The sequence below is a fragment of the Heloderma suspectum genome, chromosome 2, assembly GCF_057233095.1.
Source record: "Heloderma suspectum isolate Gila_16-S chromosome 2, 16-S_ref, whole genome shotgun sequence".
In the NCBI taxonomy this organism is placed as follows: domain Eukaryota; kingdom Metazoa; phylum Chordata; class Lepidosauria; order Squamata; family Helodermatidae; genus Heloderma; species Heloderma suspectum.
This window is the reverse complement of record NC_139459.1, coordinates 23,412,600-23,436,619: the sequence shown is the minus strand read 5'-3', so window position 1 is coordinate 23,436,619 and position 24,020 is coordinate 23,412,600. Positions and strand designations below refer to the sequence as shown.

Below are 24,020 nucleotides of genomic sequence, written 5' to 3'. Positions count from 1 at the left end.
ATTAAAAAAATCCTGCAGTACATTTAAGCATTCACATTTTCTGAAAGATAACTCTGATGCCATATTTATGTCAAAACGACCAAGCTTTATGTACTAAAATGTAAAAGAGGTATTAAAAATGACAAAAACAACCCTCAATATAGGTCAAGAACTAAGGGCCAAAACTACATATGATACATGTCAGTGACTTCCCTATTCCCAGTACTATTTTGCTGATAGAAATCACCATCCCAGAACAGCCCCATTATCACAAAGCAGCTCAGGTGGGATTCAGATTGGAAAATTGACACAGGGAAGACATTAACCCTCCCTCCTCCAACACCACAGGCTTAATCCAAGTTGGACCCTGCTGCAGCTGCCTTTGCCCTTAAAAAAGAAAAAAAAAAAGAAAAAAAAGAAGGGAGGAGGAAGGAAGAAAGGAAGGAGAGAAAGAGAGAGAGAGAAAGAGAGAGAGAGAGAGAGAGAGAGAGAGAGAGAGATCCTATCACAGATTCCCAGCTGTCTCAATTTTGTTGCACCGTCAGTGGCCTCACCTTTCTGGTAGCAACGCCTTACAATTCGAGATGAGTGGCACAGAGGCACGTGTGTTTATGACTGTATGTGAGAGAATGAGAAAGAAGAAAAGCACAAAGGTTTGTGACTGGAGAATAGTCTTATTTAAATAATTTTACATCCACCACGCTTTAGCAGGAAAGGCGGCTTACATAAGATCATTAAAGAACAGACATCCTTGCCCACAGGCTTACAAAGACTCAGAACAAGAGGAAAAAGGGATGGGGAGGGAAAAATTAAAAAAGCAAATTCAGGCAGTGATAGTTCTCATGATGGCCAGATGGTAATGGAGAGTTCAGGGAGAGGAGGAGCCAAAGGAAGCTGCCCTCTCAACAAAACTGATGGAATGGCCTTGCTTCCCCTCTCTCTGCTGCAGCCTGATGGAACGGCTGCTATCAGGTGCAATATGTGCGGAACACATTTTGTTGTACATAGCAGATGAGGACATACAGCTATCTAGGCTGCCTGAATGTGTCCAGTGAATGAGGAACTGCGACCGTGCCACAGGAAATAATAAATTAAATAATAATAATAAAGAAATACTATTAAATCAAGGCCATTAATTGTTTCCATCATTCCCAGTCGAAAACACACACACACACACACACGTATTTGAAATAGTAATACAAGAGAATCCATCACTATAACTCCAGCCCCGTGGAAAATGAAGCTGGCAGGACAAATTGAGGACACTGAATTCTTTTAACCCTCCTCCTGTTCCAACATCTGTTTTGGCTGGCATCGGACGCAGGCATCCTGATTGATGTCACCTAGCCAGCACAGTGCTACTGCTGCTTGCTACTCAAGATGAATGCATACTAGAAAAGCCATACAAGAGCATAGAAGCTGAGGGAACAGTTCAAGTTACATCTTTATTACAACACTGAGAGTCAATGTGATGTAGTGGTTACAGTGTTGGACTGGGGAGACCCAGGATCAAGTCCCCACTTGGCCATGAAGCTCATTGGGTGACTTTGGGCCAGTCAGTGACTCTCAGCCTAATCTACCTCACGGGGTTGTTGTGAGGATAAAATAGATTGGAGGAGGATTATGTGCACTGCCTTAGGCTTCTTGGAGGAAAGGCAGGATATCAACATAACAAATAAATACTGTTGAAAACCTTGCTTCTTAGCATAACCAACTAAGCTTCCTTGCACCTCCACCCCACTGCCTGTAAAAACAGAATAAAAACAAATATATATATATAAAATATAAAAATATTTGTATGGACCCAGGGCATAATCTGAAGGCACATGAGGCAGCCACCTTGCTGAAGCTAAGCAGATCTGAGTCTGGTCAGTACTTGGAGGGGAGACCACCTGGGAACCACATGTAGCCACCTTGAGTTCCATGATGGAAGAAAGGTGAGATATAATTGTAATAAATAATAAATAAACAAACAAACAAAACCTCAACCCTGATAAATCATCTGGCTCTTGTCTGAAAAGTTTACCTCCTTTGTTTCACACTCAGTGCAATGGTGACAGTGAATCAGTGGTTGGAGAGCAAACTGAAAACAAACTCTCCCCACCAAGGGCAAAAGGAGGATCAATATACAGAACCACTTCCTATAGCCCATATTTTACCCTGCCATGGGCTTTACTAGGTAGCGTTATTTTTTTATATATATATGAAATATTCCTAAACCCCTGTCACATAAACACGTATCCAGACGGTGTACAACAATAACACCATAATACAAATATACAGTATAAATATACAAAAATAACTAGAACATAACCAACAGCCATGAACTAAAAATCAGAACAACCGGCATGAGAAATCATTAAACACTGAGGCTGAGATACAGTCCATAACCTGTTCTTGAAAGAAATGTGCAAATAAAAGAAACAACATAGCTAGTTATATTCAAGGCTGGCCCAATATATTTTATTGGCATAGACCAGCCTTCCCTAACTTGATGTCCTCCAGATGTGTTGGACAGCAACTCCTATAATTCCCAGCTGGCTGGGAATTATGGGAGTTGCTGTCCAACACATCTGGAGGATCACAGAATCATAGAACAGCAGGGTTGGAAGGGGCCTATAAGACCATTGAGTCCAACCCCCTGCTCAATGCAGGAATCTAAGTCAAAGCATCCCTAACAGATGGCCGTCCAGCTTCATCTTGAGTGTCTCCAGTGTGGGAGCCCCCACTACCTCCCTAAGGACACCCGGTTGGGGAAGTCTGCCTCAAATGAAGGACAGGATGAATGTTATTTCAACACTTTTCATCATTTCAAGATGAATATTATTTCAAGAGCTGAATGTTATTTCAACTCTGGTGGTGAGATAGCATCCTTTATTGCAGGGGTGGGTAGTAGATAGGTCAGGATCTACTGGTGGATCGCTGAATGATTCACCGTAGATTGGCGAGTCCTGCCTCTCAGCACTTTAACAACAACAACAGGTCTCTCCCTCCCCCAACAACCAATTAGGCTATTAGCATCTCTGAACTGTAGTATCGCAGGTAGATACTTGCACATGCAAGCCATCCCACCATATGGCTCATGGAGTTCAGTAGGAAAGTGGCTCCACCTCCCTGAGCTACTATTTTGTACCTGGCTCTGCCTTCTCAGTGACCACTCCCAGGCTCTTGAGCTCCCTGCTGAGAGAGGCCAGGTTGCCCCCCTCTTTGTTGTCCTCCCCCTGGCAGTCAAATGCATTTTTATTCAGGCAGGTCATTGCTCTCCCGCACTAGAGGCATTCAAGAAGCTGGACAGCCATCTGTCAGGGTTGCTCTGACTTGGATTCCTGCATTGAGCAGGGGATTGGACTCGATGGTCTTATAGGTCCCTTCCAACTCTACTCTTCTATGATTCTATTGGCATATCAGCTAGTCTGCTGCTGAAGGGGGGGCTAATCGGTAGGGAGCTGTTTATGTCTTTTATTATTTTGTTCAGTTGAGTTTTAAATTTAATTTGTTTTTATGTTATGCTTTAATTAAGATTTTTTTTTAATCTATATTTTATTTTTAGCCGATTTGAGTGCCATTTTCTGGCTGAAAGGCAGGATAGAAATCCAATAGATAGATGGTGAATCTTGAGGTTCTAGTAAAAATGAAGTATATCCCATCAGCCTGAAGTCCACCCTCACCTGCTCTACTGCATGCTGTCGGGAGCGCCCCTGCTGCCTTCTGAAATCCTCAAATAGCAAGAATCAACACGCAGACAAAAGGGCTCTTTTCCAAGGCTTTATTTCCATTCAACCTAATGACACTTACAGATGCTAATTGCCTGAGACTAAGTAGAAAACTCAAAGGAGCAGCCTACCAGGGGATTCTAAGCATTAGGACGTCAGTTGGTCTCTGTTTGGAGAAAAGCGCTGCAACTCTCTGAACTTAAGGAGTAGGAAGGGAGAGTCCCCCCCCTTTCCTGTGGGGCATCGGGGCACAGCTGTTGTCATTGTGCCTCCTCTTGGCGCCCACAACCTCTCGCTTGTCTCTGCGCCTGCGCCTCACGTCTAGAAGCTCAAGTTGTCCCTCCCTCTCCATGCCAGGGTCACTATTGCTCCCAGGAATGTGAGCAGGGGGGGCTCTCCCCCCAGCTGCGCCTCTGAAAAATGAGCGGGTTCCTCTCCCACAGATTGTATCTCTTCCTCAGAATCAGAGCTGCTTTGGGACTCTATGGGCTCAGATCTCACCCTGACATCATCCCCACTCCCATGAGACCCCCCTCTTGCTCCCCTCCTGGGGCCCCAGGCTTGTCAGGGTATTGTTGGTGGAAGCGTCTCAGCAGCAAAGGGGCATGCACATGTTCAGTGGGTTCCCAGGAGCGCTCGTCGGGGCCATACCCCTTCCAGTCCACCAAATATTGTAGGTGCCTGCGGGAAAGGCATGAGTCCAGGATGTCATCAACTTCACACTCCACACCAGCACCGGAGGCGGGGGGAGCAGACTGAGCGATGGGGGTTGCCAGGGACCAGGGGGGAAAGCAGGGAGCAATGAAAAATAGGATGAACCTTCATGGACAGGGGAAGAGCCAGGCGAAAAGTGACAGGGTTAATTTGGGCTGTAATCTGGAAAGGACCCGTGTGATGGGCCGCAAGCTTCTTCGCGGGAGAGTGAGGGGGGAGGTATCAGGTGGACAACCAAACCCAGTCACCCAGCTGCAAGGGCGGGCCGGGCTGGCAACGCCGGTCCGCAGTTTCTTTGTATGCTGCTTTCGCTTGTTTGATGGAATCCCATAAAAGGTGGTGCACCGAGCACAGCTCCTCTAAAAGCTCATGGGCCGCGGGTACCGAGGATGGACCAAGTGAGGAGGGGAAAGCCTTGGGATGGTACCCAAAATTGGCAAAAAAAGGGGTTTGGTGGGTTAATGCATGGCAGGCATTGTTATAAGCAAATTCTGACAGAGGCAGTAGGGAAAACCAGTCATCTTGTTGGTAGTTTACATAACAGCGTAAGTATTGCTCTAGAGTCGCATTGGTGCGTTCGGTCTGGGGGTGGTGAGCAGAGGAAAGCTGTAGCATCACATTGAGTAGCTGAAGTAGCTCCCTCCAGAAATGGGCTGTGAATTGGGCCCTCCTATCTGAAATAAGTCCCTCCGGCCATCCATGGAACTGGAAAACATGTGCCAAAAAGAGCTCTGCCGTCTCCCTGGCCGTGGGCAGCCCAGAGCATGGGATGAAGTGAGCCATCTTAGAAAATAAACCCACTACCATCAGAATGGTAGTCTTACCTTGTGAGTGAGGCAAGTTGGTGATGAAGTCGAGGGAGAGCAGCTTCCAAGGGCCTGAGGGGGTAGGCACAGGGTGAAGTAAGCCCGTGGGTTTGCCCGAGGGGGCTTTCGCCCGCTGACAGGTCGTGCAGGAGGCAACATAGGTCCCTACACACTCGGGGCCACCAAAAATCCCACGTAGCTTCGTGTAGGGTTTTGGCGAAGCCAACATGCCCAGCGGTGGGAGAATCGTGGCAGTGATGGAGGACTTTTTCACGGAGGGGTCTGGAAGGCAGCAGATGGGAGGGGGGGTCTGAGGAAGGTGCCCCCATACTGGAGACCCCCAACAGGCTTGGGGGGTGGCCTAGTCAGGCTTGCGGACCAGGAGGAGGAGGAGGGGGTGGGGCCGCCGGTCTGGAGCAACAGGATCTGGAGAAGTGCCCCTGCTTTCCGCACCTAAAGTACCGACACTCAGTGCGCCACCATTCCAGCTCCTCTGGCGATAGCGTAGCTTGGGTTGCTCCCAGTTGCATCGGGGTCTCCTCTGCCCCCGCTGCAGGGGCGGGAGGTGGAGGGGGCAGTGGCCACGGGGGAATGGGAGGAGGAAAATCCAGGCCACTGGAGCTCTGCCTGGTCTGTTGGTGCCCCTCCAGCTGACTGTTGATCTGCAGACAGGATTGGATGAGCTGTTCTAGAGTAGGTGGGTGGGGTGCGTGCGCCAACTCATCCAAGATCTCGTCGTTCAAACTGTCCAAAAATTGGGCCACCAGAGCGGCATCATTCCACTGTAAATCCTGCATCACAAGCGAAAAGCGGTCGCGTAGCTGGAAACTGAGTCCTTGCCCTGCTTGAGCCGACGAATATCCCGAGTAGCCGTCTCCGAGCGAAGGGAGTCACCAGAAAAATCCTGCCATTGCCGTCATAAAACCTTGATAGTCCTCTAGTAGGGGGCATATGCGAGGAGAAGCACTGAAGCCCATTTAGCTGCCACGCCTGAAAGCAGGTTAATGATAAACCCCACACGAACCTGATCCGTTAGGAAATCCTCAGGCTGGAGGCGCATGTACAGCTCTGATTGGGCGCGGAAAATTCAAAAAAGTCCCTTCTCATCCGTAAACTTCTCTGGCAACGCCACCGGGCACTTGCGCTGGGGGGGGGAATGGGGGGCGGAGGGGGTTGAGCGACAGCTTGCAAGGCTTGAACAGCAGTCGTCAATTGGGTGACCTGATCACGCAGAGCCTTGTTCTCCTGTGTCAGAGTGTTCAAAATCTGCTCCATGGCGCTGTCCCAGAGGCAGTGGGAGAAAAGAAAAAGGAACAGAGACCAAGCTGTCGGGAGCGCCTCTGCTGCCTTCTGAAATCCTCAAGTAGCCAGAATCAACACGCAGACAAAAGGGCTCTTTTCCAAGGCTTTATTTCCATTCAACCTAATGACACTTACAGATGCTAATTGCCTGAGACTAAGTGGAAAACTCAAAGGAGCAGCCTACCAGGGGATTCTAAGCATTAGGACGTCAGTTGGTCTCTGTTTGGAGAAAAGCGCCGCAACTCTCTGAACTTAAGGAGTAGGAAGGGAGAGTCCCCCCCCTTTCCTGTGGGGCATCGGGGCGCAGCTGTTGTCATCGTGCCAACCGGGCTGAGCTTCTCCTCTCAGTGCCTGCAACCTCTCGCTTGTCTCTGCGCCTGCGCCTTGCGTCTAGAAGCTCAAGTTGTCCCTCCCTCTCCATGCCAGGGTCACTGTCGCTCCCAGGAATGTGAGCAAGAGGGGGGCTCTCCCTCCAGCTGCGCCTCTGAAAAACAAGCAGGTTCCTCTCCCATGGATTGTATCTCTTCCTCAGAATCAGAGCTGCTTTGGGACTCTATGGGCTCAGATCCAACCCTGACACATCTAGAGACAGCAGGCCAGCTGATAAGGCACAGGGCAAGCCAAGATGCCACAAAACATCTATTCTCCAACACTGCTGTTCTCTTCCCCCTCCCACATTAATGTAATACCTCTACATGGAGCTGCCTTGAAGAGTATCTGGAAACTTCAGCTAGTGCAAAATACAGCACCTGGTATGTATTTGACTGACCGGTCTTGAAACAGCTATACTGCCTTCCAAATTTGAGTTCAGTTCAAAGGGTTCGTTCTTACCTCTAAAGTCCTAAATGGCTTGGGGCCAGGATACCTGAGAGACCACCCCTCCTGCATAAGCCTGCCTGAAACTTGTGCCTGTCATCTGAGGCCCAGTTGTGTGTCCCATCTCCTAGAGAGGCATGGTTGGTCAGCACTCGCAACAGGGCCTTTTGTGTAGCAGCACCCTAGTTGTGGAACGCCTCCTCCTTAGTATCCGTCAAATGGCTGGTGAAGACAATGGGTAGTATCCTACTGTGCCTGTGCATTCACAGGACCAACCATTTGTACTTTGGCACTTCTAAAAATAACCTGAAATGAGCAGGAGCCTGTTCCCCACCACAATGGAACACCTTGGGAGGGGGAATGGCTTTTGTAGGTGGGAAGGAGGAGGAAGTGGTGCTGTGGTGCGTGTTAAGGCATGCACACAACATAATTGGGGCAGAGCCAAGGCCTACGAAGGCAGGCTCCACCTCAGTCTCGGCCCCTTTTGCTTCCTGGCTCCCACTCCCACTCCCTATAACCAGTGCAGGATTAGCTAGTTGCTCCCTTAGGAGGGCTGAGTAGGAATTATCACCTGGTCACTGACCAGTGTTCTGTACAGGTTTTTTTTCGCCTACTCTGCACTGGACTTAATATGGTTTACAAGTGGAGCTTGTTAAATAGGTTGGTTGGATGTTGGCAGGGAGGTGCAGGAATTTTAGGTTAATAGGTTTTGGTGGACACTCCCAGGCACGTTTATGGTGACTGCCAAGTCTGGAGACCTACTGCGTAGGGGCTGTGTGACCCTTGAGCCAGGATTTGGTTTGCACCTGAGACCAATCTGCCTCACCTATGCGCAGCTGTGAGGCACCAGGGGGAGGTGACACAGGGAGCCCCCCTTACACTGATGTGTAGCCTAGGCAAAAGTGGCGGGTCTCAGCCTGGCTCCTACCTTGGGCAGAGTGGCTCATCCACAAGGCAGGCTATTTGCCTGTGGGGGAAATTTAGATGTACTCCCGCACTTTGCACATGCACATCCTGAGAGGGGTGTTTTACTCATGTTAAATAAAGAGGCTCTAGTTTACCCAAGATCTGGTGTCTGTCTTGCTATTTCCACTATTCCTTCTCCATCTGCAAATGCTAGTTTCCAGAATGGGGAAGCTCAGTGGAGCCTGCAGAAGGGAGCTCTGCTGTCCCAACACAGAAATGGGATTATTTTCAGAAGCATCAAAGCTCCGTTGTGCAAGTGGTGGACCTCAGGAGAGCAACAGAACCTGCTGAGGTGGAGTGGCCTCGTTGGATACTGCCCAATATTGTTTTGCCAAGCTTTCAACAGTTAACGCTGCTCTCTGTTTTATCACTGATCCCCTATTTTAGATGTTTGAAGTTTTATGGATTTTACATTTTGTATTTTTATTGTACATCACCTTGAGCACTTATTGATGGAGAGGCAACCCAAAAATATTCTAAATAAATAAAGACTTTAAAAAATTTCCTGGAGAGTTAAACAGTCACATTAAAAAGACAGTATAACACAGGGCTGAAAGTATCCTATTTAAAAAGCCTGTGAGAATCAAGATAACTTTGCTTATTGCCAAAAAGGCTAACTAGGCAGCAGATGAACCTCTCGGGGGACATTCCATAAACAAGGGGCCACTGCTAAAGAGACCCTCTCTCTTGTGGCCACCTACCACATCTGATCTTATAGGAACACTCAGAGAACGGCTTCCTACTGATGATTTCAGTGCACATGTAGGTACTATATGGGAAGAGATGATCCTTCAGATACCTCAGTCCCAAGCCAGGAAAGGCTTTAAAGGTCAAAAGCAACACAGAAACAGACTGAGACCCAGGTAATATGGTGTAGTGGGATAATATGCCCATAACGCCAGCCCTACAGATGGGGTCCCCTATAGTCTGAAAGCAAAATGGGGGTTCACCCTCCAAAAGAACATTACAAATGAGAAATCAGGGTTGCAAGTTTGCACTATGAGAGTGTTAAGATAAAACCAACTTGTGGCAGAATTAACCCCCTATAATAAAATGTTCTCCTGGGGACTAATGGCCCCTGGCAATGCTTCCTAATGGGGGTTTTGTTTGTGGTACACACAGGAACGAACAGGTTTCTCTCTCTCTCCCTCCCTACCTCTGCGTTTTAACAAAAACAGAAAAAAATCTAGTCCTCTTGAAGCAGTAAAAACTCCCCCACCCACACACGCAAGAATTATGACACAAGCAAAATGTTAAATGCTAGCAAATCATAAGATCAAGGTTTTTGAAGATGCTGCAAATCCCAAGGAACAGGTCAGATCACCCACTCAGAAAGTTCACTTGCTATTGTTGCTAAGCGCTTCATTTTGCCAGGAGAGAAGAAGCCAATGTGTGGTATCCACAGAATATAGCAAATTCTTTTCTTTGTGCCCCCTCCCCTTTTTGTACCTCCCCTTTTAAGGTACAAAACAGGTTATCTCCGTCAAATAAAAGAATGCCCTTATAATACTGATAATATCCTCACAAAACAGGGCCAAATCTGTTTTACAGTAAAATGATGACTTATTACATTTAAATGACTGGCTTCTTATCTCCATGACTACAGGGCTGAAACTGAGCATTCAACGAGCAACCCAAGCAGCAGAAGCAAACAGGGAAAATATGGAATGAGCAGGTCAACCCGCCCCTCCGCACCCCGCTGTGCAAATAAGAATACCAATGAGCACATTCTCCTTCCAATTTCTGTCCACGTTCGGCTCCCTTTGGTGGGGAGAGTCCTGGGCCCAGTACTCTTCAACATTTTTATTAATGACTTGGAGGAGGTGGTGCAGGGAATGCTCATCAAATTTGCAGATGACACAAAATTGGGTGGGATAACTAATACTTTGGAAGACAGAAACAAAATTCAAAGTGATCTAGATAGACTGGAGCGCTGGGCAGAAAACAACAGAATGACATTTAATAGGGATAAATGCCCAGTTCTGCACCTAGGAACAAGAAACCAAATGCACAGTTACAAGATGGGGGATACATGGCTCAACAACACTACAAGCAAGAAGGATCTTGGAATTGTTGTCGATCATAAGCCGAATATGAGCCAACAATGTGATGTGGCTGCAAAAAAGGCAAATGCTCTTTTGGGCTGAATTAATAGAAGCATCGCTTCCAAATCCCGGAAGTACTAGTTCTCCTGTACTCAGCACTGGTTAGGCCTCATCTGGAGTACTGTGTCCAGTTCTGGGCACCACACTTTAAGAAGGATGCAGACAAACTGGAGAAGGTTCAGAGGAGGGCAACAAAGATGATCAGGGGACTGGAAACAAAGCCCTATGAGGAGGGACTGAAAGAACTGGGCATGTTTAGCCTTGAGAAGAGAAGACTAAGGGGAGATAGGATAGTGCTGTTCAAGTACTTGAAAGGGTGTCCCAGAGAGGAAGGATCTCTTCTTGATCATCCCAGAGTGCAGGACATGGAATAATGGGCTCAAGTGACAGGAAGCCAGATCCCGGCTGAACATCATGAAAAACGTTCTAACTGTTAGAGCAATATGACAATGGAACCAATTGCCTAGGGAGGTGGGGGGCTCTCCCACACTGGAGGCGTTCAAGATGAGGCTGGACAGCCATCTGTCAGGGATGCTCTGACTTGGATTCCTGCATTGAGCAGGGGGTTGGACTCGATGGCCTTGTAGGCCCCTTCCAACCCTACTATTCTATGATTCTATGAGAGCCATCTCCTTAGGCTGCCCTTTCAATGCCAGGCTGTCCTGTTGAGCGCTTCCCTCCTAGACACAGACGCAGATCCCAGAACACACAGTTGTGCAAGGCCGTTATCGGGGGGGGGGGGGATCTCTCAAGTGATCAGTTCTCAGTCATGATAAAAGTTCACAATTTGCTTGGCTGTCTCCAAAACAAAAACAACAGAGACAAAGCAGCAAACATCAGACATCTTAATCTGCACGCCCGTTAAGATCAGCGATAGAGGTAGGGTGGCCAGTTATGAATGGCCAAAAAAGGGGAAATGTATCATTGAAAAGGAGAACAAAGGAGGACATCAATTTGCATAAAATTTGCCTATGCCAATTTATAAGCATAGAGGGAAATTTAGTAATAATTAATATAATTTAAATAGAGACAGAGTACATCTCACCATACTGTAGAAGACTGTAACTAATTGACTGTGTGCCTTGCTCTGTCTGCTGTTCAGGTGCTCTCTTGATAGGCAATGGCTCTTATGGTTCTTAAACTTTAAAATGGAATTAGACTGGGGAGCCCTTCAAATAGAGGACCATCCTCTATAAAAGAGGACACCTGGCCACCCTAGCTCTGGCCCTTCTGCCCACTTCTGAGGGCAGTTAGATGGGCAACTTCATGAGTGAAGGCCTTTTCTGCAGTGGCCCAACATCTCTAGAATGCGTTGCCATCAGGGGTCCGTCAGGCTTTGTCATTGCAAGCTTTAAGGAAGGCCCTAAATATGTAGTCGTTTTCTCTGGCCTTCTCCTCATTGGGTAAAATCCAACATAAATCCTACTTAAAGTAGACCCATTGAAATAAATTAGACTTAGTAGGATCTATGTTGGATTTTACCCATTATCGTCCAATAAAACATAATTTTACCCATTATGTTTTATTGGACCTTTCTAACTGTAACTGTGTTGTAGATTATAGTACTGTCTAGGCCAGATGTTTTTATTGCTTTGCGTTTGCTGATTTGATTATTACTGTTTGTTGATTTTATTATTTTGTACTGTTTTATCACTGTATGGGTTTTTACTACATGAGATTTGATTGTTGTAAACTGCCTTGGGAGGATCCTGCCCCAAAAGGCAGCCTGGAAATATTTAAAGAAATAAAATAAATAATAATCTGGATGCATAGCTTTTTAGCCAGCCCTCTGCCAAATAGAAGTTGTATGCCTTGAACCCAGAATTAAAATGTTTGCTTCGAAAAGCTACTTGCCTCAAGCCAGGGTTGACGACTTGCTTTATAGTAGCATGATATGCCAAGCCCCCATCCATTAAATTGAGAGGAAAAAGTCAACACGTTGTATTCCACAATGCCATTCTCAGCTATTATGCTTTCACAAGAGACCAATGGGCAGCAGCTAATTTCAGCTCACGCATCAGCAATATGACCCAGTCAACATTTCCAACAATTCAAAAAAGAGCCATCATGTATGGAACACACACACACACACACACACACACACATACACACCTGACCTAAACTCCTCATTTACATGTTTTAAGAAGGGGGAGGGTTGTTTGGTTAAAATTACCACTCTTTAAAAAAAAAACGGTCAAAAAGCAAGAAGACTGGCCCAGCAGTGTGCCAACCAATAAAATAATAAAAATGAGAAACCGAGATTAGCAACGAAGGGAAAAGCACTGAGACATCTACCAGAAGGCTGCGATGCGTGATGTGCCTGCAGGGAGGAGAAATCTTGTTTTGCAAGCTAATGTCATCATCCAGAGGCAAATTGGAGCAGGCCGCCCACTAAGCTATGCCTGTGGCTGCAGAATTATTCCAGCAGAGGTGCTGCTGCTCAGAGCAGCCTGATACCGCAGCCATTCCTCCATCGCCGGTATATAAGTCCCGACAAACCACAGTGGCCATAGCCAGAAAGTCTTTGCATAGGATTTCGTATTATTTAGTTTAGCAGTCAAATATAATTGGAGGGAATGGAAGAAAGATACAAGTCACTTTGTGGCCACAACAGACCCACGTTCCGATGCCCTGGTGGGGTCTGTGTCTTTGACAGCAGAATTCAAATGCTAGGTTATTTTATGTGTCAAAGCGCTAAGCAGTTCTGACAGAGCACTATTATCGGATGTTGCCCATGGGCTTCTCACAGACTGCCAGAACAGGATAATTCAGACACAAAACACACGAGTATACGAAGTGTCAAAGTGCAGCATAATGTTGATTTTTTTTTAAAAAGCTCAGGCAGATACAAATTCGGGAGAGACTTCTGTGTAAAGTCTTAAGGCAGATGCTGAAATGGAAGAGACGTCTTTGCAAAGTATCAGCCGAAGAGCTCTGGAACAGTCTTCAGGTATTTAGAGATGGCGTATTGCACTTAAATGTTTGTTCACATGCTCCAATTTTACTTCTCCTTTTATGATAACCCGTAATGAAATACATCCTGCCTGCCCAAAAGCTCTTCAGCCTAAAAGAGAAGATATTTGAAAGGTCATAAACACTCCGTGGCAAGAGGACTACAGGCGCCCGCATGAATGTTTTCACTCTAGATAAATACGGCTTGAAGCAGCTGCTGCCTACAGACCAGGTCCTATATCAATCAAATACACACAAACTAGCCAAACTGGAGGAGGATAGAACCTATTTCATCCAAACAGCTTTCATAAAATATATTCTTCTCTACAGTTTTGGTTTAATTATGAATACAAGCATTTCCCACTATGGCTTGAAAGATTGTCCCCAAATAAAACTGAGGCGACTCTCTAATGGAGTGAAACTACCCTCTGCGAATAGCTGCTTGAAGTAAGACAGGATCTTGAAGTAAGACAGAAATCAGGTGTTAATGCAGCTCATTTACTGGCATTGCACTTGAAAAGATTGCTTGTAGCTGCCCTGCACCAGCACAAAGCATGTACTATGCACAGCCTCCATTTGGGATCCCCTCCACCATCCTCTGAGCTGGTATAGTGCTGTGCACAGAAAACAAAGTGATAAATCAAAAGTGAAAATGGCATCACTCGTGTGTGGCAACTGAAGTGTTAAAATTATTATTACTGGCACTACTGTTCCTATTTTATTTATTTCTTACAGATTTATAAAAGACCTAAGAGTTCCTTGCCCGAAGAAGATTACAACCCAAATAATTTTATTTGATGGTAAACAAAGTTTCGATTACAAAATGCATTTCAAAATGGGCCCCAATACCCTTCTTCAAAATTGTTCTTTTGTAGGCAAACCTACTGCAACAATGGAAGGCAAATTCCCATTTATTTATTTATTTATTTATTATTAAATTTATTAATTGCCCATCTGGCTGGTCACCCAGCCACTCTGGGCGATGTACAACATACAATAAAACAGTTTAAAACAATAAAATTCTACCATAAAAACATTTTCTAAAATACCCTAACCCACCCCAAATGCCTGCCTGAACAACCACGTTTTTAATGCACGACGGAAGCTCATTAAAGAGGGGGCATGACGGAGTTCCCTAGGGAGGGAGTTCCACAGAGTGGGGGCCACCACAGAAAAGGCCCTCTCCCTCGTCCCCACCAGTCTAGCTGTCCTGGCTGATGGGACAGAGAGTAGGCCATCCGAGGCTGATCTTGTTAAGCGGCCTGTCTGGTGCTGCTGGAGGCGCTCCTTAAGATAGGCTGGGCTGGAACCATATAGAGTTTTAAAGGTCAAAACCAACACCTTGAATTTGGCCCGGAAAACAACTGGTAACCAGTGCAACTCCTTCAGCACTGGAGTGATGTGATCTCGCCAGCGGCTGCCTTTAATCAGGCGAGCCACCGCGTTCTGTACCAGCTGCAGTTTCCGAACGTCTTCAAGGGTAACCCCACGTAGAGCACATTACAGCAGTCTAAACGAGAGGAGACCAGGGCATGTACTACCGATGGGAGCAGATGGTCGGGAAGGAAGGGGCGCAGCCGCCGTATCAGACGGATGGTCAGGGTGTGTGTGCGTGTGTGTATTGGAGGGAGCTCCAGGAAGACATCCTGTCACATTGGCCCTGCCGTGGAAAAGAAAGTAGTGATGTTCCCCACCTACGGTGCATGTAAAGTGTTGTTCCATGTGAACTTGAACCCACCTGATTGGGGTGCATGCCTCCACAGCAGGTTCTGACTTCTGCCTAGTGGTGTGTGCCATAGGTTTATGGTGGTTTTCTTTAAAGAAAAAGGATCCTGTAAAGCTCTTCTTATGTTATAAATATTGCATCTTATTTTGTCAGGGTTAACAGTGATATAGAGTTAGTAAAAGAGTACTATAGCGAGGACATGCTGCTTTGTTTTGGAAACTGAATGCATCTGATACTATAAGTATAATATCAAGGAAGTGAACAGGATGAAAAGCCACAAATTACCAAAATACTCTCTTGAATACCTCACCCTTCATACATTTGTCTGCTTCTGCTTGGAAGATTAAGATTAAGATTACAAAATTGCTACAAGGAGATCGTTTCAGAAGCTCACACTTACTATAATTAATAAAATACCCTATATACAGACAAACCATTTTATACTTCTAATAAAAAATCTTCCTTCCAACTCTAGGATTAAAATTTGTTAATGGGCAATTCATAAGATATAATTCTTGTAACCCATGGTTTTCCTTAATATAATAAAGTTGTTGCGTATTCTGCAGTCCTTCTACAACACCACAGAAAATTGCAGAAAAGGCATGCAATGGTCCAGTTCAGAAGTAATGGTAAACTGTGGTTTTGTGTTATGAGAACATGCTTCAGGCTCTCATGTTTTCCCCTTCCCTTCCCTCTCATTCCACACAGAAGAGGAGGAAATTGGAAGTTTCCATACTCGGTTAACTAACTTCCATACTCAGTTAGTTAACAAACCAGGATGTGAAACCACTACAATTAGGGAGGGAAAGCACAATTTCCCAAATTCTAATGTATCAGAAAACTGCAAAACCAAAGCTTTCTGTCTCCTTACCTGACGCAAGAAGGAAACAGATGTAAGTAAGACTCATCATGGCTCATTCTGGCTCAGTATTGTGTCTGAATTGGGCTACCATGTAGACTGTAAGAGCACAGCTCTTTTGCAGAACTAGACTAAGTGAAAAAACAGCCAGCTACATAGATGAGAAATAGCAGTTTCAACAAATATCTTGGAAGTGCCCACTTAAAGAATGTTCTAGCCACGGTTACAGCATCAGTCTAAATTTCTGAGGGTTAACATACAATGAAAAATGTAAATCTTCCCTGTCCATACCTAATTCATCACTATGGCTTTGACCACACTGGTGTGGAAAAGTACTCACTTATACCTTGAGTACCTATAAGCATTATTTATGTTTGCTTATTTATTGCATTTTGGCCAAGGCACCCACAGCAGTTAACAGTTTTTAAATACTAAGACAAACAAAAGGTATAAAATACAGAGCCATAAAACATTAGTGTAGGCATTATACTGTGTTATCCTGCTGTTAGATTCAAGGGCAAAGAAATGCCTCCCTTCAACATATCCCACCATGAAATCTGTCAATGGGAAATCTCATACATCAAACACCCGGCATCTGACAGGTCTTCAGAATCATCCTCACCCCTAACTTGTGTATCTTCCTAATTTAGAAAATGAGGATTTCATATCCTGGTTTGTAGTTTGCACAATTCTGGAAGCTTACCAGATGAGCAACAACAAAAAGATGCAGAAGATCCTTGTTTACAAGCAAAATGGTATTCAAGTTGGCAAGACTGACCTGAACTTTAAAAATAAGCACACACAAACATGCCCAAGGATCACACGTATAGTCCAAAGTCGTTCTAGGCATACAGACATTAAAATGTGCTACTAGTTCAGTAGAACTGTGAGCAGGAAACAGCCGTAAACAAATTCATGTTAACCACCATAAACCAATGGCACACACCACTAGGCAGAAGTCAGAACCTGCTGTGGAGGCATGCACCCCAATCAGGTGGGTTCAAGTTCACATGGAACAACACTTTTCATGCACCGTAGGTGGGGAACATCACTACTTTCTTTTCCACGGCAGGGCCAATGTGACAGGATGTCTTCCTGGAGCTCCCTCCAATACGCACACGCACACACACCCTGACCATCACAGCCATGGCTTATGTAATACGTATATTACTAATTGCTGATGTGCCCATTTGTACCCAATACTGAGGCTTTACAGCTAATGGTTATTTGTTTGGCAAGAACAAAACTGTTGGCATTCTCTAAACTGGGTCTGACAACTTTTATGGATTGTTCTATGGAAGAAAAAAAGTGTTTTGCCTTTAAGTGATTATAATTTAAACCTTCATCCAATACGAAGAAGAAGAAGAAGAAGAAGAAGAAGAAGAAGAAGAAGAAGAAGAAGAAGAAGAAGAAGAAACATAACACAAATAATTTCTGTGATATTGTTTCTGCAACCACAAGACACATTCCGAAGATTCTTAGGGAAGTAAAATCTCCCAAAGCAAAACCACGTTTGTGGCATCAGAAGGGCACTTAGGTCTGCTTCTTTGGATCAGTTTTTGTTCAAAAACCCCATGGGGCATTTTTTTACCCTAACACTTTACTGGGGGGAAAAAAAGTATACCAATGATAAAAACCACTAGATTTCTTGGTATGTTTTGTGTTTTGGTCCTGTGCCCTTTTTGGCTTAGAGGGGAAAAAAACCCTGTATGGACACTTAAATCTGTTTCCCTAGATCACTTAAAAAAAATTACCCAGAACTTTGCAGAGGCCGAGATAAAAACAGACCCCAATGGCAAATACCAATAGATTGCTTGGGAGCCTTTCATGTCTCAGGCACATTTTGGTTTAAATAAAGAAAACTGTAAATGGTAAGTGGCTGCAATGTGGGGACATTTTTTAGTATGGTGCAGGTGACAATGTCCTATAAGGACTACATTGCAGGTCTACTTCTGTGTCAAAGCTACAATGAAATGTACACTGGGGACTGGATTTTTGGCCCATGAGCCTGGGCAGGGTTAGATGCCAGTGTGGTATAGTGGTTAGACTGTAAGATTGGGACTTAGGAGATCTAGGTTCTAGTCCCCACTCGGCCATGAAGCATACTGAGTGGCTTTGGGCCAGTCATGGATTCTCAGCCTAATCTACCTCACAGGGCTGTTGTGAGAATAAAATGGAAAGGAGGAGGGCCATGTAAACTGCTCTGGATATAAATGTAATAATAAATATATTAAAACAGAATGACAAGGGAGTTGCCCAATCTGTCATTTCTGCACTGCAACCAAACTATTTAGGCTTTTTAAATGAAATGGTGTCATCTGCTATGGAGGGGGGAAATTTTGAATAATCATGGACACCACAGTTCATAAAAAATGTTGATATGTTGTTGTTGAGTTTTTTTTTATTTCATCTATATTTTATACTTATATAATTTGCCATGTCCAATGGCAAATAATCAACTAATATTAAATTATGCAATTATGTTCTGAAGAGATATCACAGTAAAGTTCTAAGATAAAGCAGATGTACATATTTGAGTTTTTAAAAATACTTTATATGTACCTACATTTAGAAAAAAATATTTCCCTGAAATGGAAATACTGTCATGCTAGGGATGCTGACATTGGACAGCCTTTAAATAATATTTTGTGCAATACACACACACACACACACACACACACTTTGCATTTAGAATAAAACCATTTTTAAGTCACTCCTAGCTCCCTAGCTGCATCTGTTCCTAGTTCTGTTTCTATCATGAGCACTTCAGATGACATGCACATCTATTTAATTCAAAATCACTGTTAGCCTCTCTGAGCCCTCAGAATAGGAAAGGATATACACCTAACCAACATAAACATTACAGAAAATGTACATCCTGAAATTTACATTAAAAAAATACTTTGACAGAGACTATTGCAAGATCCTGTGATAAGTGCTTGCCCATTAGTTCACTCATTTCCATATTGTGAATTAGTGTAAAATAATAGACACCCCTCTCTGCAGCTTTGTCAACCGCTCACGAGTTACAGCAGAATTGGGCCCCATTTCCAACATAACCTTTGCCTTTTTCAAGTCACTCCCAATGATATCTAAAGCTTATTTACACATTTTGCTTTGTACTTCAGCTTTAGGTGGCTCATGACAAATTATTTTTAATATAGAAGCATCAGTGCAGAAATCCTTATGACTTTAAAAATGTCAGTGCCAGAAACTCAGAGAATGAAAGAACCTCAAACAATTTTAATGCCATTTCAATATGTCCAAAACAAAACCTGAGGGATGTGGTAAAGAGAGTAAGAAATCAAAACAATGAAATGTTTGGGTCCCCACCCCCACGCCCCAAATCTGGAAAACCTAGGAAGAATTTTACACACACTTACAGTACCGCATAATACCTAAAGAAAAGAAAGATGTCATCTTCCAAAAACTTTATTCCTTTATTTGAAATGTTTTTAGTGCAAAGTATCTATAATTTTCTCAAATTTGTATGTAACGAACATGCCAGGAAGCAAAAATAGGATGGAATAAAAGTCTCCATATCGTAGATTTCACCGTTAAAGCAGTAGTTATTGTACTGCCTTCCTGTGTTGAATTATACCTTAAGAGTGCCTGACAGAGCAATGTATACTCAGACACAGAATCAGTAGGGACCAAGACTCTGTTCTTGTGTCTGTTTTCACATAGTAGTTACTATCCTGGATGCTGCATCACCAAGCTTGAAAACTCAAGTAGCCAGTTGCAAATGGAACAGCAAAACGGTAAATGGAACAGCAAAAATGCAGCAAAGAAACACAACATTTACTTTTAAACTAGTCATTCTCTTACATATTTTTACATGTAAAAAACTCAGTCCATACACATTATGTAAAGTAATTATCCTGCTAAAGTCAAAATGCTTGTATGTTGTTATAACTAAAACAGTAAAACTGAATTTAAATGAAAAGATAAAATGTTTGGGATTTCATAACAGTTTCTCTCGTGTTATTACAAATTTATAACTGGTCAGCAAGCAACATAACGCATATGAAATCTTTCAGTTAAAAGTGTACCTACTTAAACAACTAACAGTGCAATCCTATAGGTGTCTATTCAGAAGCATGTGTCATTTAATTCAATGGGACTTGCTCCCAGATAAGTGTGTGTAGGACTGCATCCTAAAACTATTATAAACCCTGATATTTTTAAAACTATAACCTTGGTTCCTTATTACTTAATGTGGTAGAGAGTGCTTGTTCAGATGTGTGTAATATGAGTGACTATGTATATTTTATCTGTCATTTGACGATATAAAGATCATAACATTTTTGAAAAAGCTAATGATGAAGTTTTTACAATCTGGGCACCATTTAGAAAAAGTGGTACACTGACTTACAGATTTTTGTAAAAAATAAAATCCAATTCTATTTAGATGACGCAGCACTGAATTAAGTAGCACGTGAGTCACTAGGAGACCTGAAAACACTGCACTGGCTATATAGTCATAACTCACAGCTATTTTAGTCGAACAAAACAAAGATGCTCCGAGACTGTTCTGGAGGAATACCGTTCTTTCTAGCATTGCTGAGCTGTGTTCCACAATTATGCAACATACACAAGGCATCTTGGTTTTAATTTTGTTGACATTTAATAAGCAAAGTGAACACTTAAGTTGTCAGGATGTTAATGTTTCTACTTACTGAGGAGTTGCTTGCCATAGGACCAGAAGCACTACAATTTTCCTGTTCAGAAGCCTGACCTTTCTCATTAGTCCCACGAGTTACAAGAATCCTGAAGTGTTGCTGCCTTGAATTTTGATCCGGGCAGATTTTAAACGTGCACCCTTGCCCTGGGGAAACCCGCTCCACAGGATTGCTTCGGGATATTTCAGAACCATTCGTGCTGTTTCCACAAAGTGCCGGATTCATGCCATCGTCCTCCATGGGGCTAACTCGTTCTGGTTGCAGCTGAACTGGGTAAGAGGTACTCCTCTCCAGGCGTATCCGTGGATACCTGACCAACCGATCCCCTTTTGTTCCAGTAAAGCCAAAATTGTAATCTGCTCCTGTGTTGTTCGACTGAGGCTGCTGCAGTTGGAAAACAAATAATTTTTTCCCTGAACTGGCTGACCCATCTGGCAGATGCTGCAAAGACCAGCGCCTGGGTTCAGAGGCAGAAGCATGATTCTGAGCCTCTGAACCAAAGGGCATCAGTGTAACATGAGGCATGTCCACACTTGAAGCCCGATGCTGAATCCTTACCCCGCTAATGTTTAAGTCCAGTGCAGCTTTGCTTGCTTCGTCATCTTGATCAGCAGCAGCACCATTTTCATTCCAGTTATTGGAAGGTATTGTACAAAATATTCTGTGGTTAGAGGACCCTCCAGTAACCTCATGTTCGATGTTCTCAGGCTGCATGGGTGGAGAATTCTCTGGGGTTACCTGTGGACTACTTGGAGAAGAATGGCTTCCAACAAGCGACGCATAATGCTCCCCTAAATCTGAAAAGTTACAAGACTCCTCTGGGGGGGACTCTGAGCCCCCACACTCATCAGCATGCCCATTGACAGCTTTGCGCTGAAGGGAAATCAGCATGGACGAGCTTCTTGTTGGGCGCGCATCAATGTTGTTCAGAAGCTGAGGAATAAACATGGACGTGCTCCTTTTCAAGGAACCAGCTTCTTGCAAAGTGCCACCCCCGTCACCATAATCCATTCTGTGCCTGGAGAACGGGTGAGGCCCATTCCGTCTCGGCAAAGTGTGGAATGCCATGAAAAAGTCATCATCTTCTCTCTCACGGTCTAGGATCTCCGATTCAGGAGCTGTGTTGCTTCGTCCAGAGCCAAAATGAAACCGCAGCCGATGGGCCATGGTTTCGGGAGAAAGGAGAGAGGGGGAAACGGCAACAAGTCCAGGCACTGCCAGAAGTTAAGAACTGAAGACATAAACTCCAAGAAAAAGTGTCCCATCTGCCAAACTGTTAGCACTGCTATACTGATAGCGACAGATAGCAGAAATAGCCCAAGTGGCCAGCGGCATTCCATGCATGATTGGATAAGAGCAATCAGTGCTCGTCCACACTGTGACAGAGGGTAGGATGGCTGGCATCACATGACCCATTTCCCCCTCTCCAATGCAAGCTACTATTTTTTTTTCTTTAATACCAGCAAGAGCCTGAAACAGCACCTTCACAGCTGCTCCTTTTCCATCAGAAAGGAGCGGCCCCAGCGGGAGATCTCTCACAGCTGAGTAAGGCAGCAAACGCACTCAGCTCTGCTATAAATCTAAACTACATCATATTCACAGAACGTTTTAGGACTAAGTGAAAAAAGAAGTGAGAGGGGAAAACCACCCACACCACAGCGCTATACAATGTTCCATGCCCCCTCTTCCCCCTCAAAATTCTTTCTTGATTTTGCGTTGATGTTCTTGTCCTGATCGGGAATTACAAAAATGGCCGGAGAAAGGCACGCACGCGCACACACACACACGCGCACAGATTTTGTTTGTTTAAAGCTGTCCACAGCCTTCAAATATCATTATGCTACTGTAAATAAATGTAAGAGAATGGCTAGGGCCGAGATCTTTCTCCCCCTTCTGCTTAAAGTGATTTCAGTAGCAATCTATTCTCCGTAGCAACAGACACAGATATCATATTGCGACCGTAAACGAACTATAATAACCTGCTTTGGCTACACACAGATTTTTCCGGGAGGAAAAAAGAACAGAAACTCTCACACGCACAGTTCAAGCAGCAGACGGTAGCAAGCAACGGACTTCCTTTCAGTTTTTTAGGAGGCCGAGAAGGCAAATGAAATCTGGAACTGGGGTGTACAGATTTGACTTAAACTGTTGTACAGAAATGCTGACTGACACTGGCAACCTTCTGAGGAGAAAGTTAGCAATATTAGTAATCTTGGATTTGCGGCTCGGAATAGACCTATGCTTTGTTAGGAGCCAAAAAGCTTCAGAAGAACAAACAGACAGACTGAGAACCAAAATTAAACAATGCCCGAATTCGTCTCTGCTACGTGTGGTGGTTTAGATAAAATTGGGGGTGGGGTAGAGCTGAGGTACAGTCTGAAAATGCTCTTCCAGCAAGAATTAGAAACCGGGTCAATGAAACTGAACACCTTGTTACAGAGGCAAACACAGCAATCTGTTTTATACACGAAAGCCTCCCATCAAGAGCTATGGAAAATTATGTGGGTGTTGAGTCAGAACTACATCCTAGGCATTTAAGCCAGTTTTCTAGTAGCTCGTCTTAACACAGAAAAAGAAGGCAGCTCCAATTTTACAAGAGAAGAAAACACGGGAGCACCTTTTAAGTGATAAAAACAGCCAAAGGCCGGTACAATCCTCTATTGCATTAACTGGACTACAAGACAAAACAAAAGAACAACAAGAAAGGAAAAGCCATGATTGTTTGCTACCTAATAATAATAATAAGAAGAAAAAGAAGCAGCAGCAGCACTAGCGCTGGAGGTGGCCCGGAGCATCTTTGGGGCTTTAGCATTATTTTACCATAGTTTTCAGACTACAGGATATATTTCCATGAAATATGAGCAGGCAGCCTGTCAGTTTGGCACTAAAACTACCCTTGTAAACAGAAGCCTCAATCCAGCGGGTTCTTGGGGAGCTGGGGTTTGATGTACACCCTCAGATCTCCCTTACTTCCAAGGGGCTGAACATTCACTTTGATGGAAAGACAGCTGAGTCCTACTCAGAATTCGGCAAGGTAAATCAATCCAGTGACTTTCCCCTTCACAAATACATGTCAGGAACTCCAGGAGGGATGCTTTGGTGAGGGGGTGATTTGTAGCAAGAAGAAGCGGGCAGAGAAAGAATTAAATATCCACCTTTTCCATGACCACCCTAGAGCCGCTTTTATTTCTATTTTTGAAAAATGTCTGGGGCTGCACTCCTTGCAATGTGTATTTCCATTTATATATTAAATTTAATACATTTTATGACCCTCCTTTCCACCGACAGAAGGCTCTGAGATGGCTTGGAACCAACACTTTAAACACAGTCCATTATAATAAAACTTGAGCAAGAGCGAAAAAGACAACAACAAAATAACAGCAGGCAATCAACAGCCAAT

The 24,020-nt window shown here is 44.3% G+C and overlaps 1 protein-coding gene across 15 annotated transcripts in view; it reads right to left on the bottom strand.

The window, feature by feature from the left end:
- Positions 1-24,020, bottom strand: part of NEDD4L (NEDD4 like E3 ubiquitin protein ligase) — a 325,991-nt gene that overhangs the window by 143,153 nt on the left and 158,818 nt on the right. For 3 of the 15 annotated variants that reach the window (XM_084832976.1, XM_084832977.1, XM_084832978.1), the window contains exon 1: positions 20,618-21,869. The exons of the other annotated variants lie outside the window; for them this stretch is intronic. In XM_084832976.1, coding sequence (XP_084689102.1) covers positions 20,618-21,787 — 1,170 coding nt within the window. In that variant the 5' untranslated portion in view covers positions 21,788-21,869. Of the gene's footprint in view, positions 1-20,617; positions 21,870-24,020 lie in introns of those variants that run through there. 15 annotated transcript variants of the gene reach the window in all.